The 25115-nt window shown below is 45.2% G+C and overlaps 1 protein-coding gene across 1 annotated transcript; it reads right to left on the bottom strand.

Annotated features, from left to right (window-relative positions):
* Positions 1–25115, bottom strand: ZNF365 (zinc finger protein 365). Its single transcript, XM_066621600.1, has 5 exons — positions 25069–25115; positions 20360–21103; positions 13756–13936; positions 10040–10077; positions 1–9232 (listed from the first exon to the last, which is right to left on the bottom strand). Exons 2-5 carry the CDS (start codon positions 21088–21090, stop codon positions 8986–8988), a joined length of 1197 nt encoding a protein of 398 aa, XP_066477697.1. The 5' UTR covers positions 21091–21103; positions 25069–25115; the 3' UTR covers positions 1–8985.

The following is a 25115-nucleotide window of genomic DNA, read 5'->3' as shown; positions in this document are numbered from 1 at the left end:
TGATTGAGAAATATAATCTTTATTAGGTTTTATCTTTTAAAATAGTAGTCTAAAATGTCTTTTTCTGGGGTTATAGTGCATTCCGACTGCTTTGTAACTGATTTGATTCAGTACATGATGACTTGATCGATTCAAGACACGGGTAAAAATGATCCATGCAGCCTCAGCACTTTTACTTAACAACAGCAACTTAAAATGAAATGGAAAACCAATTCCATCCATATGCGATCATTGTCTTCTGTGTGTCTTTAGTGACTCATGGCCATTACAAAGCGTAACTGACCTATTTAAGAATGCAAAGGCCACCTCCGTCTTGGCTCAGTACAGAAATGACTTATTACTATATTTAAGATAAACAACATGTTACAAAGGAGTGTTGCCAAAAATAGCTGTTTCAAGTTTCATCCTCCCTTTCTGTAAAAAAACAACAACCAGAAACCATTATATATAGCTTTTCTATAGCACTTACAGGTGCTCACAGTGCTTCAAATATGCTATCATGTTGTAATCCTTACAACAAACCTTAAAAGGTAGATGAATATTATTGTCCTGATATTGCAGACAGGGGCTGAGGGTGAGAGACTGTGCTTGCTTAAAGGCCATCTCCATTGAGTTCATAGCAGAAGTGAGATTTGACACTGTGATACATAGCCCAGTCACTTTTATGGCCCAATCCTATGATGGGTTTACAGTGATGAATCTTGTGATTCTGGATCAGTAGCATGGCAACCGCACCCAGAGGCTGTGCGTGGGCAATAGTGGCCTATTGAACCCCTACCATCCTCTGCTGCCACTGGCAGGTTGGTAGAGGAGGTGATTCAGGTGAGGATTGTGGGTGGTTTGGGGAAGGTAGTAGGCTGGGCCAGAAGTGGTTTGGGGGAGGGAGGAGGATCTCAGTGGCAGTAGTGCGTGCTGAGATCCTATCTCCCCTTCCCAGTTTGGACCCATCCCCCAGGAGTTTCCTTGGACCAAAAGAGTTGGTATAAGGCCAAGGAGACCCATTGGAGGCCAGGTGGCCTATAGCGAGGTACTGTATTTACCTCTCCTGGGCCATTTGATCATGCTCCCCCTATAGCATGCAGTGTTGCAGTCTCTGTGCTGGCAGGTGATAGGATTAGGTTACCAGCTACTATATTGCTATTCACACATTAAAAAGTACGTGGGTGCATCTTTGTACCTGGATACAGTCATAGCTAGTCTGGACCTGGGCGGTTATTCCCACATTTCATTCAATGCAGGTACAACGTCTGTACAATGTTTATGGATTGTTGAACAATAAACATAAACCCAGGTAGAGTCATTCACATGGAAACGTGTGCCTAGGTACAGAAATTCTGGTACCTGGCTATACCATAACATGGGAAGAAGCCTTATGCTTACACAAGCTCTCACCAACATACTTCACATCCTCATGTGATTACACTGTACATTTTTCTACCCTCTCCATGTGGAACAGTGGTACAGAAATACATGTTCTGATGGTTCCGGGATATACAGTAAGTCAAACTAGACATAATGGGCAGGAAGGGGGGAACTCAACAGAGCTGCATGTCATTCCACCCTTCACTTTTTTTTACAATCTTCCAGTGTTCGAATGTGGGCTGCATTTCCCCCTAAAGCACCTTTGTTGTGTGCAAAGCAGAAGAAACAAATTGTTTGAGGTTGTGCGGGTCACAAATGAAATCACCTGTCACATAGCACCTCATGAAATAGAAACCATGCAAGACGTTTCTTTTCAGCAGCACATAATGTGTAACAGCAGAATAAAAAATGAGATATCTTAACAAATACTAAAATTCCATTGCCACGTATGGCTGGTTCACACATATATGCACACCACTTGATTTCTTTATACTTTGCTATAGGCTGCTGAGGGCAGAACTGCACCTTGGAAAGAATACAGGGCTGCTGCCAAAAGTGGCAGCCTTGGTTTGGGATACAAAGACAGTAGTTGTACTATATCTTATGCAGGTGGAAGGATAATTCAACATAAGGCTGCCATTTTCAGTGGCAGCTTGGTATGCCTTATATGTGCAGTTCCACCTTAAATGTGTGAACTGATTCCACGGACAAGCATTGGTATGAAGCTGGTGTGAAGTAACCTGAAAGTTTATCTGTGATTTCCAATCCACACATGCAAGTCGTTCCCTGACTGCAGTCATGAAATCCATTACGGATTACAAGACATGATGTGTATGTGCAACCTCCTGATTTTAGAAATGGGCTATGTCAGATGCAAGGGAGGGCACCAGGATGCAGGTCTCTTGTTATCTGGTGTGCTCCCTGGGGCATTTGGTGGGCCACTGTGAGATACAGGAAGCTGGACTAGATGGGCCTATGGCCTGATCCAGTGGGGCTGTTCTTATGTTCTTATGACAGGAACAAGCATATGTGAACCAGCCTTTAAATATAGGACTACCAACTAAAACAGCATTGTGAAAATTGGCCATAGAGACTGTTTCACATACATTAGATAAATAAAAACAATAATTTAATAGACTGATTTATCACCAAATTCCATCTGGAGTTATTTATACAACAGCTAATGCTCTTACAGTACCTGTATTTTACGTCTGTTAAATATATTGTAAACCCTGTTTTTATTGCCACAGCCATAATGATTTTTTTAAATCAAATATTCACTGTTGTAAAAAACAATAACATTTTCCACAAGTCTTAAATACACTTACTGTAAAACCACCTCACACAAAAACATTTTACACCTTTTTAAAGGAGCATTTAAAAATAAGTTACACATAGATGTGGTTCAGCGATTTTTTTCCCTTCTCTGGAGAAAACTAGTTTTGCCTGTAACATCACTAGGATGTTAGATACCAGTAAACCGGATGTGAAGATCAGTATTAGCAAAACACATCCACCAAAAGGAATGGAGAAGAACATGGAGATAAAGTAGAATCTTCCTAGCTGGCACAACTCAATGAAACATTGAAGCCCGACAGCCACACAAATCCCATTGGTCTTTCTAATCTAAGCCAATAAAATATTTGCCCAGATCTACTGTGATACTATCTTGGCTTGTGTGAGGCCTCCCTGGGGGGGGGAGGGGAGGCAGCTGGCCTGCACGACGTTTCCTTTTCGAGGGGACCCTTGTGGAGGTCTCAGACTAGTTCACCAGAAGCAAGGAAGGGGTTGTGTCACGCGGCTCCCCCTTCTCAGGTTGGCAGCTTTTGCCTGGGTCAGGAGCAGGGACTGCTGTGAGCACATCCTCCTGCCTGCTCTCCCAGCTGCCTTGTCATCCCTGGACTTCTGGTTTATGTAGGGCAGGCCCCTCCCCTTCCCTCATGGGGTGGCACAAAAAGGGTGTGTCTCTAGGTCTGCCCTCCCCTGGGACTAACACAACTCCTCCTCTTCCTCTCTCTGGCTCCCTCCCACCTCTCACTGGAGCTGCCAGGGTTGTTCCTGAGGTGGCTGGTGAGGCTGCTTGCCTCTGCCTCTGGGGGGTGGGCTGGCCCTGCCCACCTGGGTCCTGAGCTCTGCAGATGACGTTGGGAGGTTCAGTCGTGGGCCCCACCCAGCACGTCAGGTCCCAACTGGCTGGGTGTGGGAGCGCTCCCCCTCCCCTGTGACAGGGGAGGGGTGGTTGCCTGGCAGCTGAACAGCCTGCGTTCTGTCTCCCTCCTCCATGGTGGGGGGGGGGGAAGCAGGGGGTTCGGAACACAGTGTTCCTCTGCCGCACTTTGCCACCCACAGGAGCACCCAGGCGGTGCGTGGGGAGGTGGCCTCATGTTCCACTGGCTTCCTCCCTGATTCTCTGGCCCAGAAGCCTTCTTCCTAGGTAAGTTGGGGACCTGTGGGAGGAGGGGAACCCTGACAGTTTCCTTAAGGATCAGTTCATAAAGAAAACTCTTTCTGGATCAGGAATGGACAATGGGCAGCTTAGATACAGCATCCAGCCCTTACCCAGGTTTCTGTCCTGTCACTCTTCTCCAGAATGGGATACGCAGTGGCAGCTTCTTCCTTGGCAGGCGACATCTCTCAAGGTAAGAAGCAGTTTGTGACCATCTCCTGGCTCCATGTTCTACACTGAGAAGCTCTTCCTAGTCAATGTCTTGATCAGTCAAGCTACTGGGATGCGATAACGGTGGATGAATCGCAAGCATCTTTGCTAGGGAGAATAGGCCCCTGTCTCCTGTAACTCAAGAAATTGGCCAATCCTAGTCTGCAGCTGCAGTTAATGCACTTAAGAATAGAATCAGGCTCATGACTAGTAATCTGTGGGTGCAATCCTAACCCCCTTTCCAGCACTGGTGTAAGGGCAATGCAGCTCTGAGGTAAGGGAACAAATATTCCCTTCCTTTGAGGAGAGCTCTGTGAATGCATCCAACTGCACGATGCAGCACACATCCCATTGGCACAGCTATGCCAATGCTGGAAAGTTGGTTAGGATTTGGGCCTGAGTCTGTAGCTCAATGGTGGAGCAGGTGCTCTGTATGCAGAAGGCCCAGGTTCTAATCCCTGACAATTTCGGGGGGGGGGGGCTGAGAAAGACTCCTTGAGGGTCAGTGGGGACAATGATGACCCACTGATCTGACTCAGGAGAAGGCAGCTTTTTATGTCCATAGGGTGATAATGGGATCTAAGGGGACAGTGGAGAAGGGACATCATTAGTGCAAAACAGCAAAAATGTAAAACACAGTCCAATACTATTTTAACATCTGAAAACATAAAAAATAAACTCTAAAAATATAGCACATTAAACTTGGTGAACCCCAGCAAGATTCAATAACCATTAATTCCACTTCCTAAAAATACATGTCCAAAAATTGAGCAGTATTTCTGTAAGAGGCTCAAGGATGAAAAATTACTTGGGTCAACCCGGTACATGTGACCCTATGAGGAGACCCATTGGCAATTGGGAGACTTACAGGGGGTACAAGAAAATATTTTCCCTTATCTCTCCTAGGTCTCCCAATTGGCCTCTCTTCACCACCACAGAACTATCACCTTCCTGAAGTCTACAGATAGAAAATGACAGTATTTGAAATGGCATTAGTCTCTTTACTTCCCTCCTTTGGCTTTAATACAATACAGAATCTTGTTACTAGGACTGCAAACTTTAATCAAGTTAATTGGTAAATTAATCAACAAAAGCTTTAACTATTTGTATACAGGGACAACTTTAATAGGAGAGGACAAATTTTTATTAGTGAGGCTGATTAAGGGCACACATGCCTTTCTTTTTGAGGCTACTTTGGTTCTTGTGTGTTATTGTCATAGGAAGATGATCAAAGATGGTGGATGTGATTCATCCAACAAAAAGTAGTGGCTTTTGTTTCTTAATTGTAAGCTTTCTCATATTTCCATCAATATCTCAAAAACAGACCTATACTAAGATTTTGGTAATATGAACACTTGAATCCATTTAATCAACTAATTGGTTATAAGGCAGTTGGCAGCCCAATTTATTAACTTTCTTCTTCTGTAGTGTGCTTCAAAAGCCAGAACAAGGCTTTGAAATATAATTTCAAGTGTCAGGATTATATTCAGGACTGCTTGCTGAGATTTTGGATCTTTTGCCAGCTGTTCTGAATAGGAGAGGATATGTTCTCTTAGGAAGGGCTTGTTGATGACTGGCTATGGCCAATCTCAAACCTTAAAAAATGTCCATTGAATTTTGTGGCTATTCTAAGCATCAAAACCTAAGGTCGCTGAACAAGTCACTGAGCAAAAGACTTTGTACAAGACTAAGCAAAAGATTTTGTACAATAGCACCAAATGCAGATGCCACCAGGAAATGAGACACAAACCTATTTCTCATTTTATCTTGGCTAAACAGGTCCTAATCCATGGGGTGTGGGTGAGGAAGGATACTTCCACTGATTTGCTGCCTCGAAGTGAGAACAATCACTTTAGGGAACAACTCCTCAATTAGCCTGCCTGGCCTTTCAGATCTGCTGCCGAGGTCAAGCTCTCTTGCCCTTTGCTGGCAGAATGTTTGGGATCAATATCCAGCAGGGGTGCTGTGGTAGTTCCAACCACAACCCCTCAAAGGCATGGAGTGGGTGTCACTTAACCAGATAGAACTCTAGAGGGGATCTAGGAGAGAGAATAAGAGCCATATGGATATGAGAGTGATGGCAAGGCTGGCCAGATGATGGCAATGCTTCCCTGTGACTCCTAACATCTCACAGGAGTTGCTCAAGTCTGATTACACATGCATGTGATATCTTGTTATTTATAGGTACAGCAGGGATGACATTGAGGAGCAGTGAGACTCTCATGACAGGAGAATACCAAGGTAGCTGCAGAGGCGAAGAGATGGCCTTTTCAGTACTGGCCCTGTGGCTTAGAACTCACTCCTACATCCAGCCTCTGCTTGTGGTTTTTCAGAAAAAAGTTTAAAACATTTTTATTTTGTAAAGACTTCTGGACACTTCCATTTTAGAACTGTACGTTTTCACTGCTGACAAATGGCTGCCCTTTTTACTGCTGCCACCACTCTTAGACACTGTGGTAGTTTTACACTTCATTGTTTTCAAATTATTTGTACGTCATTTTGATTTTCCTGAAAAATGGTTTAAACATCAAGTAAACAAATATAAATAAACAAACTATGACAAATGCTGGATGCAGGGAGGGTTTCTCCCTGTGATTGGAACCCTGAACTTATCACCCCTTATATCTGCTCTTCCTTCAGGAAGCTAAAAAACAGCTTTTGTGAGGCTCCAGGCACTGTGCAGGCTGAGCCCTGAAATGCAGGGTCACAGCATCATATTATGTACCCTGAGACCATTCCTTTGGGCATTATGGTACAGAATTTGACTCTGAGGCAGAATTTGACTCTATAGCAGCTCCCAAAAAGAGTGCATTCTGCAAAGTGAGAATGTAAGCTTAGATTTAGAATAGCAAAATAGCAACTTAGGAGTGGCTCAAGGGTGTAGAGAGACAGTCTGTTGGCACCCTATGCAGGTGTCACTCTCCTGTAGAGGGAATCCTCTGGAATGGGACACTTAGCCTTGCCCATGTTCATTGTTTGTCTGTTGGGGCAAATGCTGAATGCATGGATAATTTCACCCTATGATTGAACCTTGAGACATTCCAGGGTTCCAATCACAGAAAGACCTCTTCCCATGTTCAGCATTTGCTCCTGCAGATAAATGCTGATCACAGGAAGAGTGAGGATTGGGTCAACACACCAGTCATTGGGGGGGGGGGCTGAGTTTAAATCTCCACCTCAATTGTGAAGCTCCCTGGGCCCACCTTGGATCCACCACTCTCAGGCCCAACCAAGAGGAATAACACAGGATATCCCCCTGTATACTGCCCCAAGCTCCTTGGAGAGAGGGTGGGACATGAGTGGAAAGGATGAAAATAAATACACGGCTACATTTGCACTGGCCCTCAAGCAGAGGTGGCAACAGGGTTGGTCAGGTTGGGTGCTAGCCAGGGGCCCTCACCAATCAGAGAACTTGTCTGCTCTGGCCAACCACTGAACCCTCAACACTACTGGCAGCTGTAGCACCCAATGCACTATCAAGAAGTGGGTAGGGGTTCCATGGGGACCCAGTGCAGGACATTGTCCCATGGACAACCTGACACTGGCACCACCCTCAAGGCACAGGAGTAGTTACTTTAGTATGCTGCTGCAGTACTATCTGCACCATAGTGGCACCATAGGACCAACCATATTGCTGTATGCAGGGGTGGGCAAACTTTCAACTTTAGGTATCTTGGACCTTTAACAATTGTGTAGGAGAGAGAATTTCAGCAGGTGCAGCTTGTCATCTGTGAGATTGTTAAAGGTCCAGGATCCCTAAAGTTGAAAGTTTGCCCACCCCTGCTCTATAGAAAGGAAGATGAGGGGTAAGTACCCAGTCTTCCTCCTGAACTATCCATTGAGCAAAGGCAACATGGATAACCTCCCATTTATCTCTGTACAGCTCAAGGGTATCCCTACACAGTCTTCTCCCAGCAGCAGGGACTGGTTCCTGTGCTTACCTCCCAGGCAACTACAAGGATCAATTGTCCCAGTTGCTTGTCTTGGCCACTGGGAAAATGTAGCTTACTGCTGTCTTCAAATGGACCCTCCCCATCACATGTCCAAGATGGAATGATAAGACAGCAACAGAGCAGATGATAACCTAGTAGCATCCCTCATAGCCACTCGTGTATGCCATCATGTTGTTATGCCCTGAAATTAACAAGACACCCTCAGTTGTGAGTTCACTGGCAACTCAATCCTGTGCTTCTGTCCCTCCCCACCACCACCAATGCAGATCTGCCAAAGTTGCTTGTGCTGCATCCTGCATCTCCTCCGGGTAAGGGAACATTTGTAAGGTAAGCCTCCACAGTGCAGAGGGGTTTACTCAGACCTGTGCCAGAGAAATTGCTGGCACAGATCCGAATGGACCCAGGTGGCATCGGGTCTAGGAAAGGAGCTTGCCATACATGGGGCTGCTTCAGCCTTGCTGCCTGCAGACCATTCACAATGGCCTTAAAGTGCTCCCCATTTTCAGAACACTAGTTCCGGCAGTGGGGAGGGGGAGTAGGATTGGGCTCTTAGGCTCAAAATATCTATCACTCTATTCCTCACTAATCATTCCCAGTATAAACCAAGTGGAGTTAATTTATCAAGGTGCCAACAGAAGAAATTCCTCTGGATTTAAGCAGCAAAGAAGATGAAGCCACTTGTCCAAACTAAGGTTTGTGGTTATATTACAAGTATAGTTTTTCTAATAGTGAAATGCTAGACTCAACTAAAATCTGTTCTTGCAAAAATAAAGTGCCATCTCATGTTTACAACCAAAGTCCTGGAAATGAGGCAGTTAAATTAGCTTTCTATATTTATGTATTAATATAATCTGTTAAATATATCAAGTCATACCCCAAAGGAATAGGGAAAGAGACAGTGATTAAGCAATGGATGTGATTTCATATCTATTTTGTTGTAGCCCAAAGCCAGCTCTTGCGCTATGTGTTTCTAGATAGATTAGGTTAGATAGATAATATATTCTATATTGACTCTTAGTAAAGCTGTTTGCTTTTTTTACTGATCTTTGATTTTGCGTTAACCTTTCGGGCAGCGTTAGGGGTTTCCCCTTTCTTTGGAAGTCTCCAAAGTTCCCTTGAGCAGTCAACAGGTTCATAAAATAATTTAATTGGATGAGCACCGATTTTGTCCTCCTTGGCTTTCTTCAGGTGCATCCGTCCTTTCTGAAGAGAATGAGATTTTGGATCAGGGGTGTTATAAAAGACATGTTGATTTCCTCGTCTAAAGGGGGAGGGGGGAGAGAGAGAGAGAGAAAGAAGGATTGGTAAGTTTTTACAAAATCTCAGTGAAGAGAACATAAATGATGCACAGTTTTAGCAGCTGCCCAGAATCCTGTCCCAAACTAATGATGCTGCATAACAAAGCTGGTGGAACAGGCCCTTCCTGTTGGCTCCCCTTAAAGAAGAAACATACTTCTCAATTTGATATACCAACATTGCCTCAGCAAAAAGGCTAGAAAGGAGAAGCAGCTGCTTAACGGAGGCAGAGGAGATCAGCTCCATCGCTCAGCTGACAGGGACACTTTCCCTTTTATAGCAACACCAAGACATTTGATGGGAGGTGGGAGGGGGCAGGAACAGGGGTGATGTTGGACCAGCCAGGACAGGAATTGACTGAGGGCCCATGCCCTTCAGAGGGTCCACCTCTCCAGGCTAACCCCCAGAAACCTCAGGACTGGTGGCAATGCTCAAGGTACCACCATGTGGGCAGGGGATGCCACAGGGGGCCCAGGACACAGATTTGGCTCAGAACCCCAACAACCTGGCACTGGCTCTAGGTAGGTCTATTGCCAAGCCTGCTGGCAGGCATTTAAAAGCCAACCAGGCTAGGAGCCGGAGAGGCTCACAGAGAAGCAGAAAGGCTTAGAAGAAAAAGGAGAAGGACCCTGGGTACACTTCTTCCCCTCTCTGCCTGAGGACTTGGAAGAAGGCAGAGGATCAGCTAGGGCCTTCTGGTGAATCCCTAAGTTGCCCCAATAACACACTATTAGAATTATTTTATATTAAGGATACGAAATGACATACATACAGGCATCTGGATTTCTTACTGGATGAGATGTCTGTAAACTGAAAATATAGAAGTTCACACATTATTCAAATTGATGAGGGAAAAAACCAGCTAATCCTCCATAGTAATCTCTAAGGACTATGTTCTCTTTAAATAGTTTTTTAATGTACTTGTTTACTTACGTTATTTATACACTTCCTTTCACATAAATTTCTCAAGGCAGAGTTTATAGATAAAACAAAGAACAATCACAATTACATAATATTAAAACAGCAGTAAAAATCAACAGCTAATAAGTTAAAATCTTACAAGGACTGCGGAAGATAAAAAAGATATTTGTTAGTTCTATAGCCACAAAATCAAAGCATCACACACCCTGCCACCAGACAAAGGAAAGTAGGTTGCCAAGATCCCTGTCCCCAGACATATCTTGATTTTGTGACTGGCAATTTAAGAGTGTTTTCACACACCCGAAGTCGAAGCCCAGACTGGCTCAAACTGACTAACAGCCCAATCTCATCTAAATGCTACCCACAGGGCGCAGTAGCACTGGCATGGGCACTGCTGCATCCTGTGGACAGCCAGAGACCATGCAGGGGTAGAGAGGGAAAAGTATGTTTCACTTACCTTTCTCTGTTCCTGCATGGTCCCCAATGGGTCTACTAGAACATGCGCCAGCTATTTAGTTGATGCAAGTTTGAGTAGAGCAAAGGGGATGTGTCAGAGACAAACATGGGTTAGGATATCGACAGAGATCTCCCCGCCAAGACCCATCCCTGCCTGCCCCAACACACACTATCCGCCTCCTCCCTGCCCTATTCTGCCCACCCCCTGCCCCCACCAGTGGCTCATCTGAACCTGTGGGCACAGTGGGTTCCAGTCTGCATCTTCTGGCTCTGCCGCCTTTTGCAGCAGCACATGGAAAATGGCCAGTGGCATCATGCACAGCGCAACACTGCCAGCCAGCAGAAAGCATTTCCACTGCTGTAAATGGCTCCTTATGCCAGCCTGATTCTCGTTAGGATTGGGCTATAAGGGCTCGATCCTCTTCACAAGGTATGCTGTTGGATCGCGATGTTGGCCAGCTTATTGCAAGTCTGCCAGCGAAGCAGCCACCATTCTACAGAGAGCTGCTGCCAGTGCAAAGGCTGGGAGGCTGTGCACTAGCAGTGGTGCTATGCACACTGGCCATTGGCATGGTGCTGGTGGGAGAGGATTGGGGGGTGGATCGAGATGATGATTGGCCCAGGACAGGGGCAGATCTTGGTGGCAGTGACATCTACTAGATCTGAAACCTCCATCCCAGGCCTGACACAACCCTTCAGCCTAATAGATCTACTCCAGCAAAAGAGCTGGCATTGAAGTGAGCAGGCCCACAGGCAACAGCCAAAGAGATAAGTAAAATTTTTCTTATCTTTCCCAGCTGGCCTGGTCCCCTGTTGGCACCCAGGATATATCAGAGGCTGCACAGGTGAGCCTAAATCCTGTGCTGTAGCGGGGGGTGGGAATAGGTCCCCTGAGATGTTGTTTAAAAATATATATATTGCAGCCCTTACACATTATCCAAACTGGCGCATAGGACAGTGTTCTGCAGGATTTATTTTGTATTGTTTGCTGTTGTTGCATGCTTTATTCTGGTTGGGGGAAGATCAAGGAACCATACAGCACAATGAACTCACTCTACAAATACAAATACTTCTAGAAATCTATTTCTGCTACCTCTCTGAAATTTCAGTAGGCATTACCTGCATACTTTCAAGCATTCCTTTATTGCCATAAAGTCTAGCATTTTGCTTCAAATGAAACCAAAAGACCTCATTACACAGAATGTTTGAGATTAGCCCTGAAAGGCTCAGTTTTTCATAGTTATAGCTCTCTTATCTGCCACCCACCACCCTCTAGCTATGGTCTGACTCTGCAGGGCCCCTGATCTGTCTATGCTTTTTCTGTGCTGAACCGTTGTAGCACAGTATTGTAAACATTATAACAGAAAATATATTGACTGGCAGTAAATGTCAAACCGTTGCACCTTAAGGTCTACTTATCAGAGTCCTTTGTCTACACAGGGTCATGAATTTTAATTTTCCAACTTGCCTTGTAAAATTGTTGCAGAGCTAAGTCAATAAAAAGGTATCATCTTTCTTATTTCAAACAACAGCTTTCAGAGCATTTACTGTTGACAAGTTTTTCATTTGCTGTTTTGCATCTCCAGAACAAATTAGCAGTCATGGCTCATTTGGAGCTTTGCAACTAGAGCAGGCAGAACAGGCTGTACCCTCAATTATCACATTTCTTTGTTTATTCTTGTTTATTGCTACATGTCTCTTAACAGGGGCACTCGATGCTTCAAATGAACTTCAAGCTGTGAACCCATGGTAGCTGTTCAGAGTTAAAGTAGGGATGATAGAGCTATTGTGGCTCACATGTTACTTTTTTGTGTTGCAAGATTCCCTTTTCTGTCTGGTCAAACAAGTTTGCTGGTTTTTGAAGCCCTACACAAAACTGGCAAAAGCATTTTAACTGGGGATCATAGAGAGACAGAAAAAATGAATGATAGCTGAACCTAGGATTGCCAGGTTGCAACTAAAGATTCATGGTAGTCCATGACATGCCCTGAAGGATGAGCATGCAGCTTCTCTTGCAAATATTTTCCTTGGTCTGCCCCCTCCCTCAGCCAGAGTCCTTACTACAGAAGGTGGGTCAGGGTAGAAGAAGAGACCAGGGGGGGAAATGAGTGGGAGATACCATGGCTGCCGAATCTCCTGCTTTGCTGGGAAGTGTTTATGTATTTATTCAACAGCATTTCCAGCCACTTTTCTACCCAGATTACTTGGTACTCAAAGAGACCAAGTAATCAACACATACAGTCAGATCACCACCTCATTGTTGAAACCACTTCAACCGTTTTAACAACGTTACAATCAGTTGGGATCGGTGAGGCTGGCCACTTGCTGAGGGTTCCCACCGATCTGAGGGTCCACTGGCAGACCAACCATTCAACCATTAATGGTGGAAATGCTTCTGCCCACAGCACCATCAGGCGATGGGAAGGGATACCACGGGGGGGGGGAGTGAAGGACTCTGTCCCAAGCCCCAGCAACCGGGCACCTGCACTGATTATTACCATCCTTAATAGTGATGCAACACCAAAAGAACAGCAGCACCAGCTTCCCCAGAGTTAGTGCTCTTTCCAGCAAAGCCGTAGTAAGAGACAGAGAATGCATTATGGAACAAAAATGTCTTCACATGGCATCTGAGAGGTCATCAGGTAGTTCTTTCTCACCAAGAGCTCCAGAGAGTGAATTCCATGACAGGAAAAAGTCCTGCTCCTTTCCACTGATAATGTCATTGGATTGAAAGATACAACCCAGAGCAGGGCCTCACCTGTTGTACCTCTCTTGCAAGGTCAGTGCCATAATAAAATGACAGAGAGGGGAGAGCACCACATACTCTACTGAGCTCCTTGAAGGAGTAACAGAAAAATGAGCCATAATGTCTCATATTTCCTTATTAAATTGCCAAGGTCATAGCCACTGCTTATGCAGAATAAAAGCTAAGTACATCAATAAAACACAAGCTCAAAGAAGCACACTTTTTTTGTTTAAGTGCCTGCCGCAATGCTCTGGAGAAACTGTCCATTCATTCTGGTCACATCCATTCACATTCAAAAGCACTTGCTTTTTTTCTGGGGTGGTGAAATGCAATGTAAGGAACAGCGCGGCCCGTTTTCTGCTTACCACATGCTCGTTGGCATCACTGTAGTTGCCCATTATCTGCTGATTCTGATAATACTCTAACTGTTTTTCAGCCAGATCGACCCGCTGCAGCAGATTCTCAATGAAGTGCTGGAGCCTGACTTTGCCACGCACCTCCTTCTCGGCAGCCTCCTCCAGGAAGTGATTAAACGTAACGACTTCTCTGCAAAGACAGAAATATGGCTCGGTTGGAATTTCCACTGTAGGTTTCCCTTATTCTGTTGAATGAGCAGCAGAAAAGAATGAATGCTAGCCTGCGAGATTGCCCTGCCTGTACTACTGATACTGCGTGCCACTGCAGCCGTAACCTTGCTGGCATCACGTATGATAGCCACATAGCCTCTATGGAGAACTCGTGCAAGGAAAGCGTCCTACAGGTAGACCACAGCTGCGATACAAGGACATCTGCAAGAGGGATCTGAAGGCCTTAGGAGTGGACCTCAACAAGTGGGAAACCCTGGCCTCTGAGCGGCCCGCTTGGAGGCAGGCTGTGCAACATGGCCTTTCCCAGTTTGAAGAGACACTTGGCCAACAGTCTGAGGCTAAGAGGCAAAGAAGGAAGGCCCATAGCCAGTGAGACAGGCCAGGGACAGACTGCACTTGCTCCCAGTGTGGAAGGGATTGTCACTCCCGAATCGGCCTTTTCAGCCACACTAGACGCTGTTCCAGAACCACTTTTCAGAGCGCGATACCATAGTCTTTCGAGACTGAAGGTTGCCAACTATATATGAACAGCCCTGATGCAACTTGTCCTCCATCAGACAGGAATATGCCTCTAGAAATAAAAATCAAAGGGCTTTCTTTGGTGACAATGTCACTTTCTCCTTTGTGCTATGCCTGCCCCAGCTCTGTTCTTACATGAACAGAGCTTGATTCCATCCCTCTGTGGAGGAGGTGGGGGCAAATCTTCCTGTAGACAGGATAAGCCTTCCAGAGGCAGGATAACTGTTTGATTCTTTAAAAACGAAATATGCAGGCAGAGGAGAAGACTGCATTTAGACCATTCACATCCCAGATAAAGTTATATCCCACTAAACCAGGGCTGGCCAAGATCTTCCTGCACCTTAGGCAGCATGCCAAATGCCACTCCCCCCTTATCTGGTGATGTGCCACCCTCTCTTCCTCCCATTCCTTGGATTGGAGAAGAAAGAGATGGCAGAGGAAGTGTGACCAAGAGGAGAGCAGTGGGCTAGACCATCTCAATATCATCTAATCCACCACCTTCATCTCCTCCACACTTCTTCTGCCTCCTCTTCCTTCTCCAATCCAGGCAGTGTGAGGAACAACAACAACAACAGTATTTATATACCGCTTTTCAACAAAAGTTCACAAAGCGGTTTACAGAGAAAATCAAATATCTAATGGCTCAACAGGAGTGGAAGTGAGTGGGCAGACAGAGGTGAGCAACTCTGGCTAATCTAAGACCTGAGATGACAGCCTCAGGGCGCAACCCTAACCTACTTTCCGGCACCAACATAGGGCATTGCAGCTCTGAGGTAAGGGAACAAACATTCCCTTACTTGGAGGAGGTCTCCATGAGTGCCATCCAACTGCAGGATGCAGCACATTGGCACAGCAGTGTCAGTGCTGGAAAGTTGGTTAGGATTCAGACCTCAGTGAGCCTCATGAATAGGCCAGCCCTGCTAATCCAGTACTGTCTTTAGACAGCAGCTCTCTAGGGACTCAAGCAAAGAGAGCTCTTTCCCAGCCCTCTTTCCCAGCCATGATCCTTTCCCTTAGAATAGTTGCCAGAGACTGATCCTTGGACTATAAGGATGTAAAGCTCATTCTATTACTGCAATTTGCAAAGGAAAATAAACATGGGTATAATATATTGATTTTAGATAAAGCTATCACACTGACAACCTCAACCTGGGAATCTTCTGAGCTACACACTGGTGCCTCTGATGGCAAAACATTCCCGGCTGCAGTGAGTATTCAGCTCAGAGCACTGGGACCCATTTGTTGCAATTAACTTGTCCAATTACTTTCAGTGGAATTTATGACTAACTTTGGCTGGACTGGAGCATTTTTGTGTGTGTGTGGGGGGGGGGGTTAGCTTGTGCTGCTGGGTTGTGTCTGGCTTACAGTGCAATCCTATACATGCCTACTGAGAAATAAGCCCCACCGAGTTCAGTGGTTTGTGTGTTTGGGATTGCAGCCTCAACCATCTAACAGTCAACTGAAGAAGAAGATTAAAATCCAGTTTTCCTTCATATAACATTCGTATGCTGCAGCTCTACTTACTGAAGTGGATTTTATTCTTCTGGAAGAGTACTCAGGCCCTGAAAAGCTCTCTTGGGAAAGGAATAGAAGGTCCTATGTGAATAATAGAGGAAAGTCTTTGTTCCATCCCCAAACATTAAAGAGTCTTGTGGTATTTTAAAGACTAACTCATTTATTATAGAATAAGCTTCGCTGACTTAAGCCCATGAATGCTTAGGCTATAATAAATTTGATATTCTTCAAGGTTCAAGACACTATTGCTTTTTGATACAACAGACTTAACACCGCTTGGAATCTGTCACTTCTAAAAAGATATTTATTTTTCACGTTTTTATTCCATTCCTCCAAGGAGATCAGGTTTGTGTACATGGTTCCTTCCCTCCTTTTGACCTCACAGCAACCCTGTGAGAAAGATTAGACTGAGAGATAGTGACTGGCTCAAGATCAACAAAGATGCCTCATGGCTGAGCAGAGATCTGAAGTCCAACACCTGAAATGTTAAGTACTACAAAGGAGACCAGAATAACAAGAGAACCTGCCTTACATTAGCCCTGCTTAGGCAATCTGTTGGCTTTTTAAAAATTTTTATATTGCATCTATACGCTAACCATTTTCTTCTGTAATTGGTTTCATCTCTCTCGCTCTTTCTTTTCTTTTAAGCATGCAGTTGAACAATACCCCAGCTCCAGCTTTAGTATGCAATGCATTCTGGGGCATCATATGTGCACAACAAGCCCTTACTAGCAAAGGCTGGATTCTCCATAGATTTTTTCCCCAGATGCCAGTCCCTAAACACTAGTGTGGTGCTTGGCAAGCACAAGGTAGGTAACCAAATGCCAAGGGGGATAAGCAATATTTATAGTGCATAGATGCAATTTTTTCAGCTTCAGGAGTTTGCAACATAGCCTGGAAAGAGAAACCCTTTTGACTTCCGTTCTCATAGCTCCTGAGAGGGACAATATTAAAAGCATGGCAGTCCTGTTCCTCAGATCCAAACTCATCTACTCACTGTAGTCTTTGATTGAGGTAACCTAGAAAAACAACTTCAGCATGAGGATGGTCAAAGGTGTGATGGTGGCCACAGAGCTGGATGCTTCTTTGAAGGAGTCAACAAGCCAGCTCCAGAAGGAACTCATGCCAGAGTAGGCAGTACCATTGCACCCATGCATCCATTCTACTAAGTCAGATCACTGGTCTATCTAGCTCAGCACTGCCACACTGACTAGCAGAGAGTGTCTCCCTGAAGCTGCCAGGGACTGAACCAGGAACATTCTGCATCCAAAGCAAGTCATCTACCACCCAGCTATGACCTTCCCCTGATATGTTGTGATGTAGCAAAACAAACAAGTAGACTGAACCAGCCTGAACAACATTCTCCCACTTTAGAGCGGGCTGCATAAATAGAGAGTTCTCCTATGGCAGCTGAAATGGCGCCCTGTTGCTCCGCAAGCACAGCAGAGCAAAATTCCTTTTGCAACAAAAAAGGAAAGGCGCCAAGCTTCACCAAAGAGATTCTTTGGCAATTTGAAACAGCCTTCAGGAGTCGCCTAAGAGCAAACTTGTCCCCTTGCCCAGTCAGCTAAGGAGAATAAGGACTATCACTAGATGATGGGAAACCTCTGTTCACTGGGAAAGAGTGGATTTCTCTTTCTTTCAGGCTATCACTGTGCTACAAATGACCGCTATGGCTACATGGGGGGAGTAGTAGTAGAAGAAGCTTGCATGGGCTTGTTAGCAAGACTGCACACAAGATCAATACTACTCTTCTCAACTCCATTTCCTACTTCTTGTCATGTGCAAAGCATTTATGCAGCATATACGGGGGGGGGGGGACGACTGTCAGAGTACCAGTCTGGAGGCTAGCATCTGAAACATTAACTAGTGTTAGGTGAAGGATACCAGCTATGCCCTCTCACCAGTGATGAGACCTTATTTCAATGGGACTCACTCCGAGCTAAGTGGGTACAGTATTGCAGCCTTACTTTCTAGTCAATATGTTCAGGATCACAACCCTAAATTTTTGAGATGTGCATTAGCCAATTTTTTTAGGAGCAGCCACAGCATACCTCTAATTAAAACATGCTGGAGTATTATGAACTATCTGAAGAGTGTTGGAGAATACTAAAGAACACCAGGGCTGTAATCTTTACAGAATTTACTCCAAATTTCTTCCTCTGATTTCAATGGGAATACCAGGGAGCAGGCAGCCTTAAGTAGTTCATGGATAAATAATATATCAAAAATTACTACATTTTTAATGACTACAACATCAAAGTATTTTTAGATGGGTTGGAACTGCCAACGTGAGTTTGGAACCTGCTACAGATGCCTGCAGGAAATCAAATTAAGATTTCTTCCTAGATACCATGATCCCATAAGGTTTAGCTTGCAACTTTGCCTTGCTACTGAATTAGGGAAGAGGAGTATTCAGAGGAAAGACCTTTTACCCTCAATTGCAGTGGTTCCCAAACTGGAGGGTCACAACCCACCAGCCTGGGAAGCACTTGTTACTGGCCTCTTAAGGGGTAGGGAGGGGGTCAGCAGCGTCACGTTTCCTAGGATCATGCCACTGCCAGGGACGGGGGTGGTGGTGTTTTGACTTACCTCTCCTTGTGCCGGCTGTCAGGGGGTGTGGGAGCCCTGCAGACACCTCTGCAGAGCTCCCCAAACCTTAGAAAATTAAAAGTAACTATCGGAAACCACTTCCAGTTTCATGATTGAAAACTGGAAGTAGTTTCTGATCGGTATTTTTAACAGGGCTTGCAAAGGCATCTGTGAGGCTCCCCACACCCTCCCTTACCTACAGGGGCAGGTAAGTTGAAAAAAACCCCTCTGTCCCTGGCAGCAGCATGAACCTGCTGATCATGTCGCTGCCTTCTCCCTGCCCCTGTAAGGAATTACTGCTTCCCAGACTTCCAAGGACAGGTTGGGCACCACTGCTCTATCGTGAAGCCAAAAAGATCAGTCTTAGCCCATAAGCAATACCTTTACTCACAGAGCAGCACTTTTCTTTAGAAATAAACCCACTGCATGACACTGACCAGGGCATAAAATTTTCATTCTTATTAAATGGTTCCTTAAAAAGGTGCATACAAAGCAGCTGCTGACTGAATGATGCATAGCACTGAATTAGTGTATCCAAACACATGCCTTCTTCTCTATGGAAGTCAATGAATCTATACCAGTAGGCAGAAACTGTACACTTCCAGAAGTACAGGTGCATTCTGCATGGCTGCAATATGGGAGGAAAAGAAGGCACTGATGTAAAAAAAAAAGGAGAAAAACAGATGATAAAAACAGTGCATGGGCAGACAGTTGCACAGACATCATCTGTACACACTAAATTTGAGCCACAGTTCCAAGTGGCTTGGACCTCCATATACCCAAGGACTGCCTCAATCTCTTTTGCGTCAAAGAATGCTCTACTCATGTGGTGGCAGGAGATCACCACTGAGCACACCAAACAAACATTCTGCAGCTCACAGAAGTCAACGCAGAAGTCTTGAGTGTGAAGAGCTCTGCAGACACACTGGCACTCCCCTATTCCACTGTTCCCATGTGCACACAGAAGACTATATATGTATACATTCATATGCAATTTTTCAGGTCACATCATTTTATTCCTATTGCAACATTTGGTGGTTCTCAAAATCCAGGATGTTTTCAAAAGGAAGGAAAGCAACAAGAAGAGAAGGTACAGAGTACAGAAAAAGGAGATGGGACAGGAATGGTGGGGGCAATTAGAAATTGGAAAGGAAAATTTGGGGAACCTTCTAGATACTGGCTGTTATAGTACCTTAATTTTTCAAATTGATTTTTCTCTGTAAACTGCTTTGTGAACTTTTTGTTGAAAAGCGGTATATAAATACTGTTGTTGTTGTTGTTGTTGTTGTTGTTGTTGTTGTTGATAATAATAATAATAATAATAATAATAATATAGTACCTTAATTTTTCAAATTTTTCTCTGGATTCATGAGAACTACAGACTTGACTTCTGTGACCCAAAAGCTAAGATTTTTCAGGAGGGTTTTTCAAATTTCAGAACTTGTGGGATTCTATGGAAAGCCTGGATTATACATCAGGCATTTTACTAGTGCCCAATGCTAGAAGTTGTACCTCTAGAGTAGTGGTGAAAAGTATGCTATAAACCCAATAAAAAGTATGAGATAGTGCTACTCTAGTTCATTTGTCTGCCTCTACTTTAATGAGCTGGAGAAACAGGAGTGTTGACCTGACTCTGTACCACACCTGGACCAAGGGGTCTTCCTATTTCCATCCAAACAAGCTACAAACTCCTGATGCATTGAAGAAGAAAAAAAATCAAATGCTGTTATCTGGTGTCTACCATTTTTCCACTTACTCTTCCTTCTTGTGAAGCTCTTCCTCAGATTCGGTAAGCCGTTGCTTCAGCACTGCGATCATCTCCACAGCAACATCCACTTGCCTGTTAAGGGCCCTCTCTCGCCTCTGAACTTCCTGTTTCTTCTGAGAAAGCTGCACAAAAGCTGCTCGAACTTCCAAGAGTTCAGCAGTCTTTTGGGCTAGCTCTCTGGTAAGCTTATCAATCCTCTTCTCTATCGTTTTATCGACAGCTTCAACCATTCGGTTAAACTTCTCCCTCACATGGGCCTCAAATGAGCCCTTGGAGTCTGTTGTTGCCAACCCTGGTTTAGAAATTGGCTCATCAATGGACTCTCCTGATGTGTAATTGGATCCAAAAGATGCAGGCCTTTCAGCTTCCACTTCCAATGGCTTCCTGTTCTTTGTATTCTCATGTGCCGTGTCACAGAAACTTAGGTAGGACGGCTTTGGTTTCATGACATTGGTGCTATCCCCAAGCATTCCCTGTGTCAGGGGTTCTGAAGAAGCTATCAGGTCTGCATCCCTGAGGGATGAAAACAGGTTGCATTTTGTCAGGAGGCTTCTTTCTTCGTAACTGTGGTTGTATTCTAGATGGGCTCTCAGGGAAGACAGGGTCCTGAATCTGGTGTGGTCCCCACAGCGGGGGCAACGAAATGGCATGCAGACACTGACATTTTCAAATGACTCCTGCCAGGGGTATCTGCTTTCTTCAAAAGCGTTCTGTTGCATTACTTTCCAAATCCTAGAAGAAAGGAAATAAAACCATGGCTATTAGGTCTGTTTTAAAAAGTGGTGCAGTGATAAACATGCCCCTTAAAGCTCATGTACAGGTGCACATCTAGTGTGGCCTTCAGATCATAGAAAGAGGCCTGGCTCCATGACCTACTATCATCAGCAGAATGGTTAGTAAAAGGACAGGAGATGGCCATTTCTATTATAGCACTTAGGCTATGGAATTTCCTACCCCAGAAGATTTGTGTGGCCCCTCCTTAATGGCAGGGTCCTTAGTAGTCCTAAAGCACATTTTTTTCAGCAGGCCTTTGACAAAGCTGGCTTGTGATTTGCTATCCCCCCTCAGCTAGTATTTAGTATTTTAAACTAGTATTTTTTAAATTGCTGTCTTTTGTTATTTCAATATCATTTCAAATTTTTGTGAGGTTAGCCATCTTTGAAGTAAGACTGAAGGATAAGATATAAATATTTTAAATAAATAAGTCTGCTCCTAGCCAAGGGGTTTAGATTTTTACACTTCACACTTTTGAATTTTGCTGCCAGAAAATTCAGATTTTAGGGTTATAGATTTAATATTAGTATGCATTCCTTCCTTCCCCCGCCCAATAATATAATTCAGTTATAGGACTTTTTAGGGAATTGGGGGTTAGAATTAGGGTTGTCAAGGGGAAGAGGATGCAGTATCTTGGAAAAGGCAACAGGAAAAGGCAACAGAAGAAAAGGCAGTGAAATACAAAAGGGGGGCTGGGGGCCGTGAGCCCAGGGTGCCAAGCTGCATGGGGGTAACAATGTCCCAATTTTTAAAATCTTGGTATTTTTGATTAATACCATCATGTATCATTCGATGTGTAATTTCATGCAGAATGCAACGAAACAAACAGCATTGAAATCACTATTTTATCAAATGATATAGCCAAAAAACCAGAAAAGGAAAACACAACTGCCTTATGAAGCAAAAAGTGGATTATAATGGCATTACCACAGGGAATAAATAGCTTGTTGCAAGCATTCCAGAAAACCAACTGTATTCTTCATAAATGTACGTATATTTTGCCTTCTATATTACAACAAAATTGCCTTTGTATGTATGATAGACCATAAGCCCAAGGCATATTATCTTGATAGATATTCTTTCCCTGTTTTGTTTTGGGTTATAATCTCTAATGTTTGCTACATATGTGAAACCTATTACAAGTGTGCACCCCTTAGCGACCTTCCGGCCAATGACAGGTTGCAAATGCAATGGCCACTGCTGGCCAGGAGGTTGCACCCCCGAAGTCACCAAAGCTTGAGGGGAACTCTGCTCCCCTCTTCTCCAGAGACTTTTCTGAGCCTCGCATAGGCTCCGAATGTCCCAATCATGCAAGAGACATGATTTCCAGTTTCTCAGAGGAAACTGGAAGTCACGTCTCTCATGCAATTCCAGCTTCCCCTCACCTTCAGAGGCTTTGCATAGCGTCAAGCCCCACTTGATGACAGGGATAACAGTCTGCATCCCTGTTGTTAAGTGGCACATGACTGTATATATAAGTTCAATAAAAGAAAGTTCACTGTCTGCACTTCTTCTCTGGTCATTATTATTATTCATTTCATAGCATGACTATTACTGAAAATAATTTTGTCATGGGGAGGGTGCCAAAAATTTATGAGCCCTAGATGCCAAATGACCTTCGTACACCACTGTGACAAAGTAAACAATAGTGGGAAGTGGACTACAGTGCCAGACCTATCCACCGTTACTGGAGAGTAAGCTCCATTGAACTCTAAGTAAATGTGCATAGGATTGGGGCATAATTGTCAGGACAGCTTCATGTATTGCTGTATGTACTTGGTCAAGTAACAACATTTATGGAGTACTTTTTTGAAATGGTCAAATAACTTCAACAGAAGAAGGATAGGAAGAAATGCAAAAAAAACTGACAGATTAGTGAAGCTGCATGTTCTCCAACACACTGCTGGAAGAGAGCTAAATCAGTGTTGGATAGGAGTTACGGCAAGCCATCCTAACCCTCACAGAAATTCTTCCTAGTTTCTTAGCAATGTATTGCCTCATGTAGGTCTTCTCTACAGTAACGAGCACTAGAAGCATGTTCACTTTTTTAAAGGACATTTGGGCCTAAAGAACTATCTGTAGCTACATGGTGCTATTATATTGTTGAACCTAAGCAGGTTTCCACCTGGTCAGTGCATGAGAGCATCACAGAAGCTCATCTGAGCTTTCCAAAGGAATAGCAAGATATCCGTTTAATGAATACTAATAAAGGTGGTTCTCCAGATTCTGCACAAGCCACCACAGTTCAAGATTAGCTTTTGCTGTTTTAGGATTTAGGATTGCTATTGTTAGCCAATCTGACTTTTGCAAGGGAGGAATATAAATTGCTTAAATAATAAAAATGATTTCATGCTAAACAAGTCAATCACGGCAAGGTGCAACCAGGGATTTTGTTTCAGGATTTGAGGCATGACTCAGGCAAAGTCAAAAGCACTTTTCAAGTCCCACTGATTTCAGTGGGAGAGTTACGCATGTCCTTAGCCCCTCCCACTGAAATCAACAGGACTGAAAAGTGCTTAAATTTCTGCCCAGCCCACAGGTGTGCACATTTGATCCGTTGCGTATATGCAGTGTTGGCAGGAAACAGGGTGACCAATGGAGGACACAGTGCCAATGTATAGAAGGGGGAATTTTGGCAGCGGCAGCTTTTTAAACCCTTCCATGTTGAGCTGCACCTGCCAAAATTCCCCCTTCTATACAGTGGTTAAAGGTACAGGCACTGTCTTCTGTTACCCCTGGCCAGAAATGGCTGAACACTGGCTTGCACCCTTGATGAGCTTGCTTGCTTGTACTTTTTGCATGTGCAAACCAAGTGTCATGGGAGAGACTGGAAAATCCAAATGAAGCTAAGTGTCGGGCAAGTCCTGGAAATGAAGTTGGACGACCATTTCAATCAGATTCCAGTACCGGAGTCCCAACTTATCCCAATATATATGCTGCAAGACCCTTTGGGGATGGGGGGGATGCCAAGTTGTAACAGCTCAGCTACAAAACCCATTCATTCAAGCTAAGCAAAGGGACTGAGCACCTAAAAACGAGGCAGTGCAGAGAATGCCAGAGATCGACTGAAGGCAGCAGGGCAGACCCCAAACAAGCTTCAGATCGTCTCCAGATCCCCTCTTGAACGCATGAGAGGTTTCCTTTCCTCGCGTCACGTTACTTACTGACATATCCGGGTCAGTCCGGGGCGTCTGTATCAGACAGGTTTGGGCAGCAGCCAGTGAGAGACGCTCTCCGCCCCACAGCCCATCCCTAGATGGCAGATCGACCCCACGCAGCGAGAGGGGGGAGAACCCGGCAAGGTGAAAGGAAGCCACGCGGGCGATGCGCAGCGGGGAGGAGAGGTGGCAACTCTCTTGGTACCTTTTCTCCCCGTGCAAGATCAAAGAGGATGCTGCGGGTTGGGGAGGGAGGGAGGAGCAGCAGGCTGCATGCTGGGGGGGGGGGGGTTGACATTTGGGAGGATGGAGAACGCTGGCTCGCAGGCAGAGGCTGGGGACAAGCGTCCCTGCAGCGGCGCAGTGCATCTGCCTGGAGCCCTGGCTGGCCACAGAGGGCCCAATCCTTCCAGTGCCGGTGCAGCCGTGCCAATGAGGCGTGCGCCGCGTCCTCTGACGGGGCAGTCGTCACAGAGAACTCCTCAAGGCGTGGGAACGTTTGCCCCCTTCCCGCGGGGCTGCGTCGAGGTGGCGCCGGTGCTGGAAAGTTGGACGGGATCGGGCCTGGATTCTGCAGCCTGCCTCCTTGGAGATCCTCCTCCTCCTCCGGTGCGCTTGGCAGGGACTGCTGGCCTCCCGGTGGCCCTGCTCCAATGCACCCGGAGCCACCCCCGCAGAGCTCCCTCGCACCCCAGGCTGCAGCCCCGACGGCGTCCCCCGGATCTCCCTTCGCTCCCAGGCAGTGGCGCAGAGCACAGCTCTTACCTGACTTGTTGCTGCCGTCCCTGCTCCTGCTGCTGCTGCTGCCGGTG

The sequence above is a fragment of the Tiliqua scincoides genome, chromosome 3 (assembly GCF_035046505.1).
Source record: "Tiliqua scincoides isolate rTilSci1 chromosome 3, rTilSci1.hap2, whole genome shotgun sequence".
Lineage (NCBI taxonomy): Eukaryota > Metazoa > Chordata > Lepidosauria > Squamata > Scincidae > Tiliqua > Tiliqua scincoides.
The sequence above is the reverse complement of the archived record's forward strand: the minus strand, read 5'-3'. Positions and strand labels throughout refer to the sequence as shown.

Bases quoted from the DNA above. Each gene is read 5' to 3' on its own strand.
- ZNF365 (XM_066621600.1), bottom strand. From the start codon at position 21,090: ATGCAACAGAACGCTTTTGAAGAAAGCAGATACCCCTGGCAGGAGTCA. The intron at 10,078-13,755 runs GTAAGCAGAAAA...CTATATTTTCAG, and splicing joins GTGATGCCAACGAGCATGTG to TTTACAGACATCTCATCCAG. The intron at 9,233-10,039 runs GTATGTATGTCA...CTCCCCCTTTAG, and splicing joins AGTAAGAAATCCAGATGCCT to ACGAGGAAATCAACATGTCT.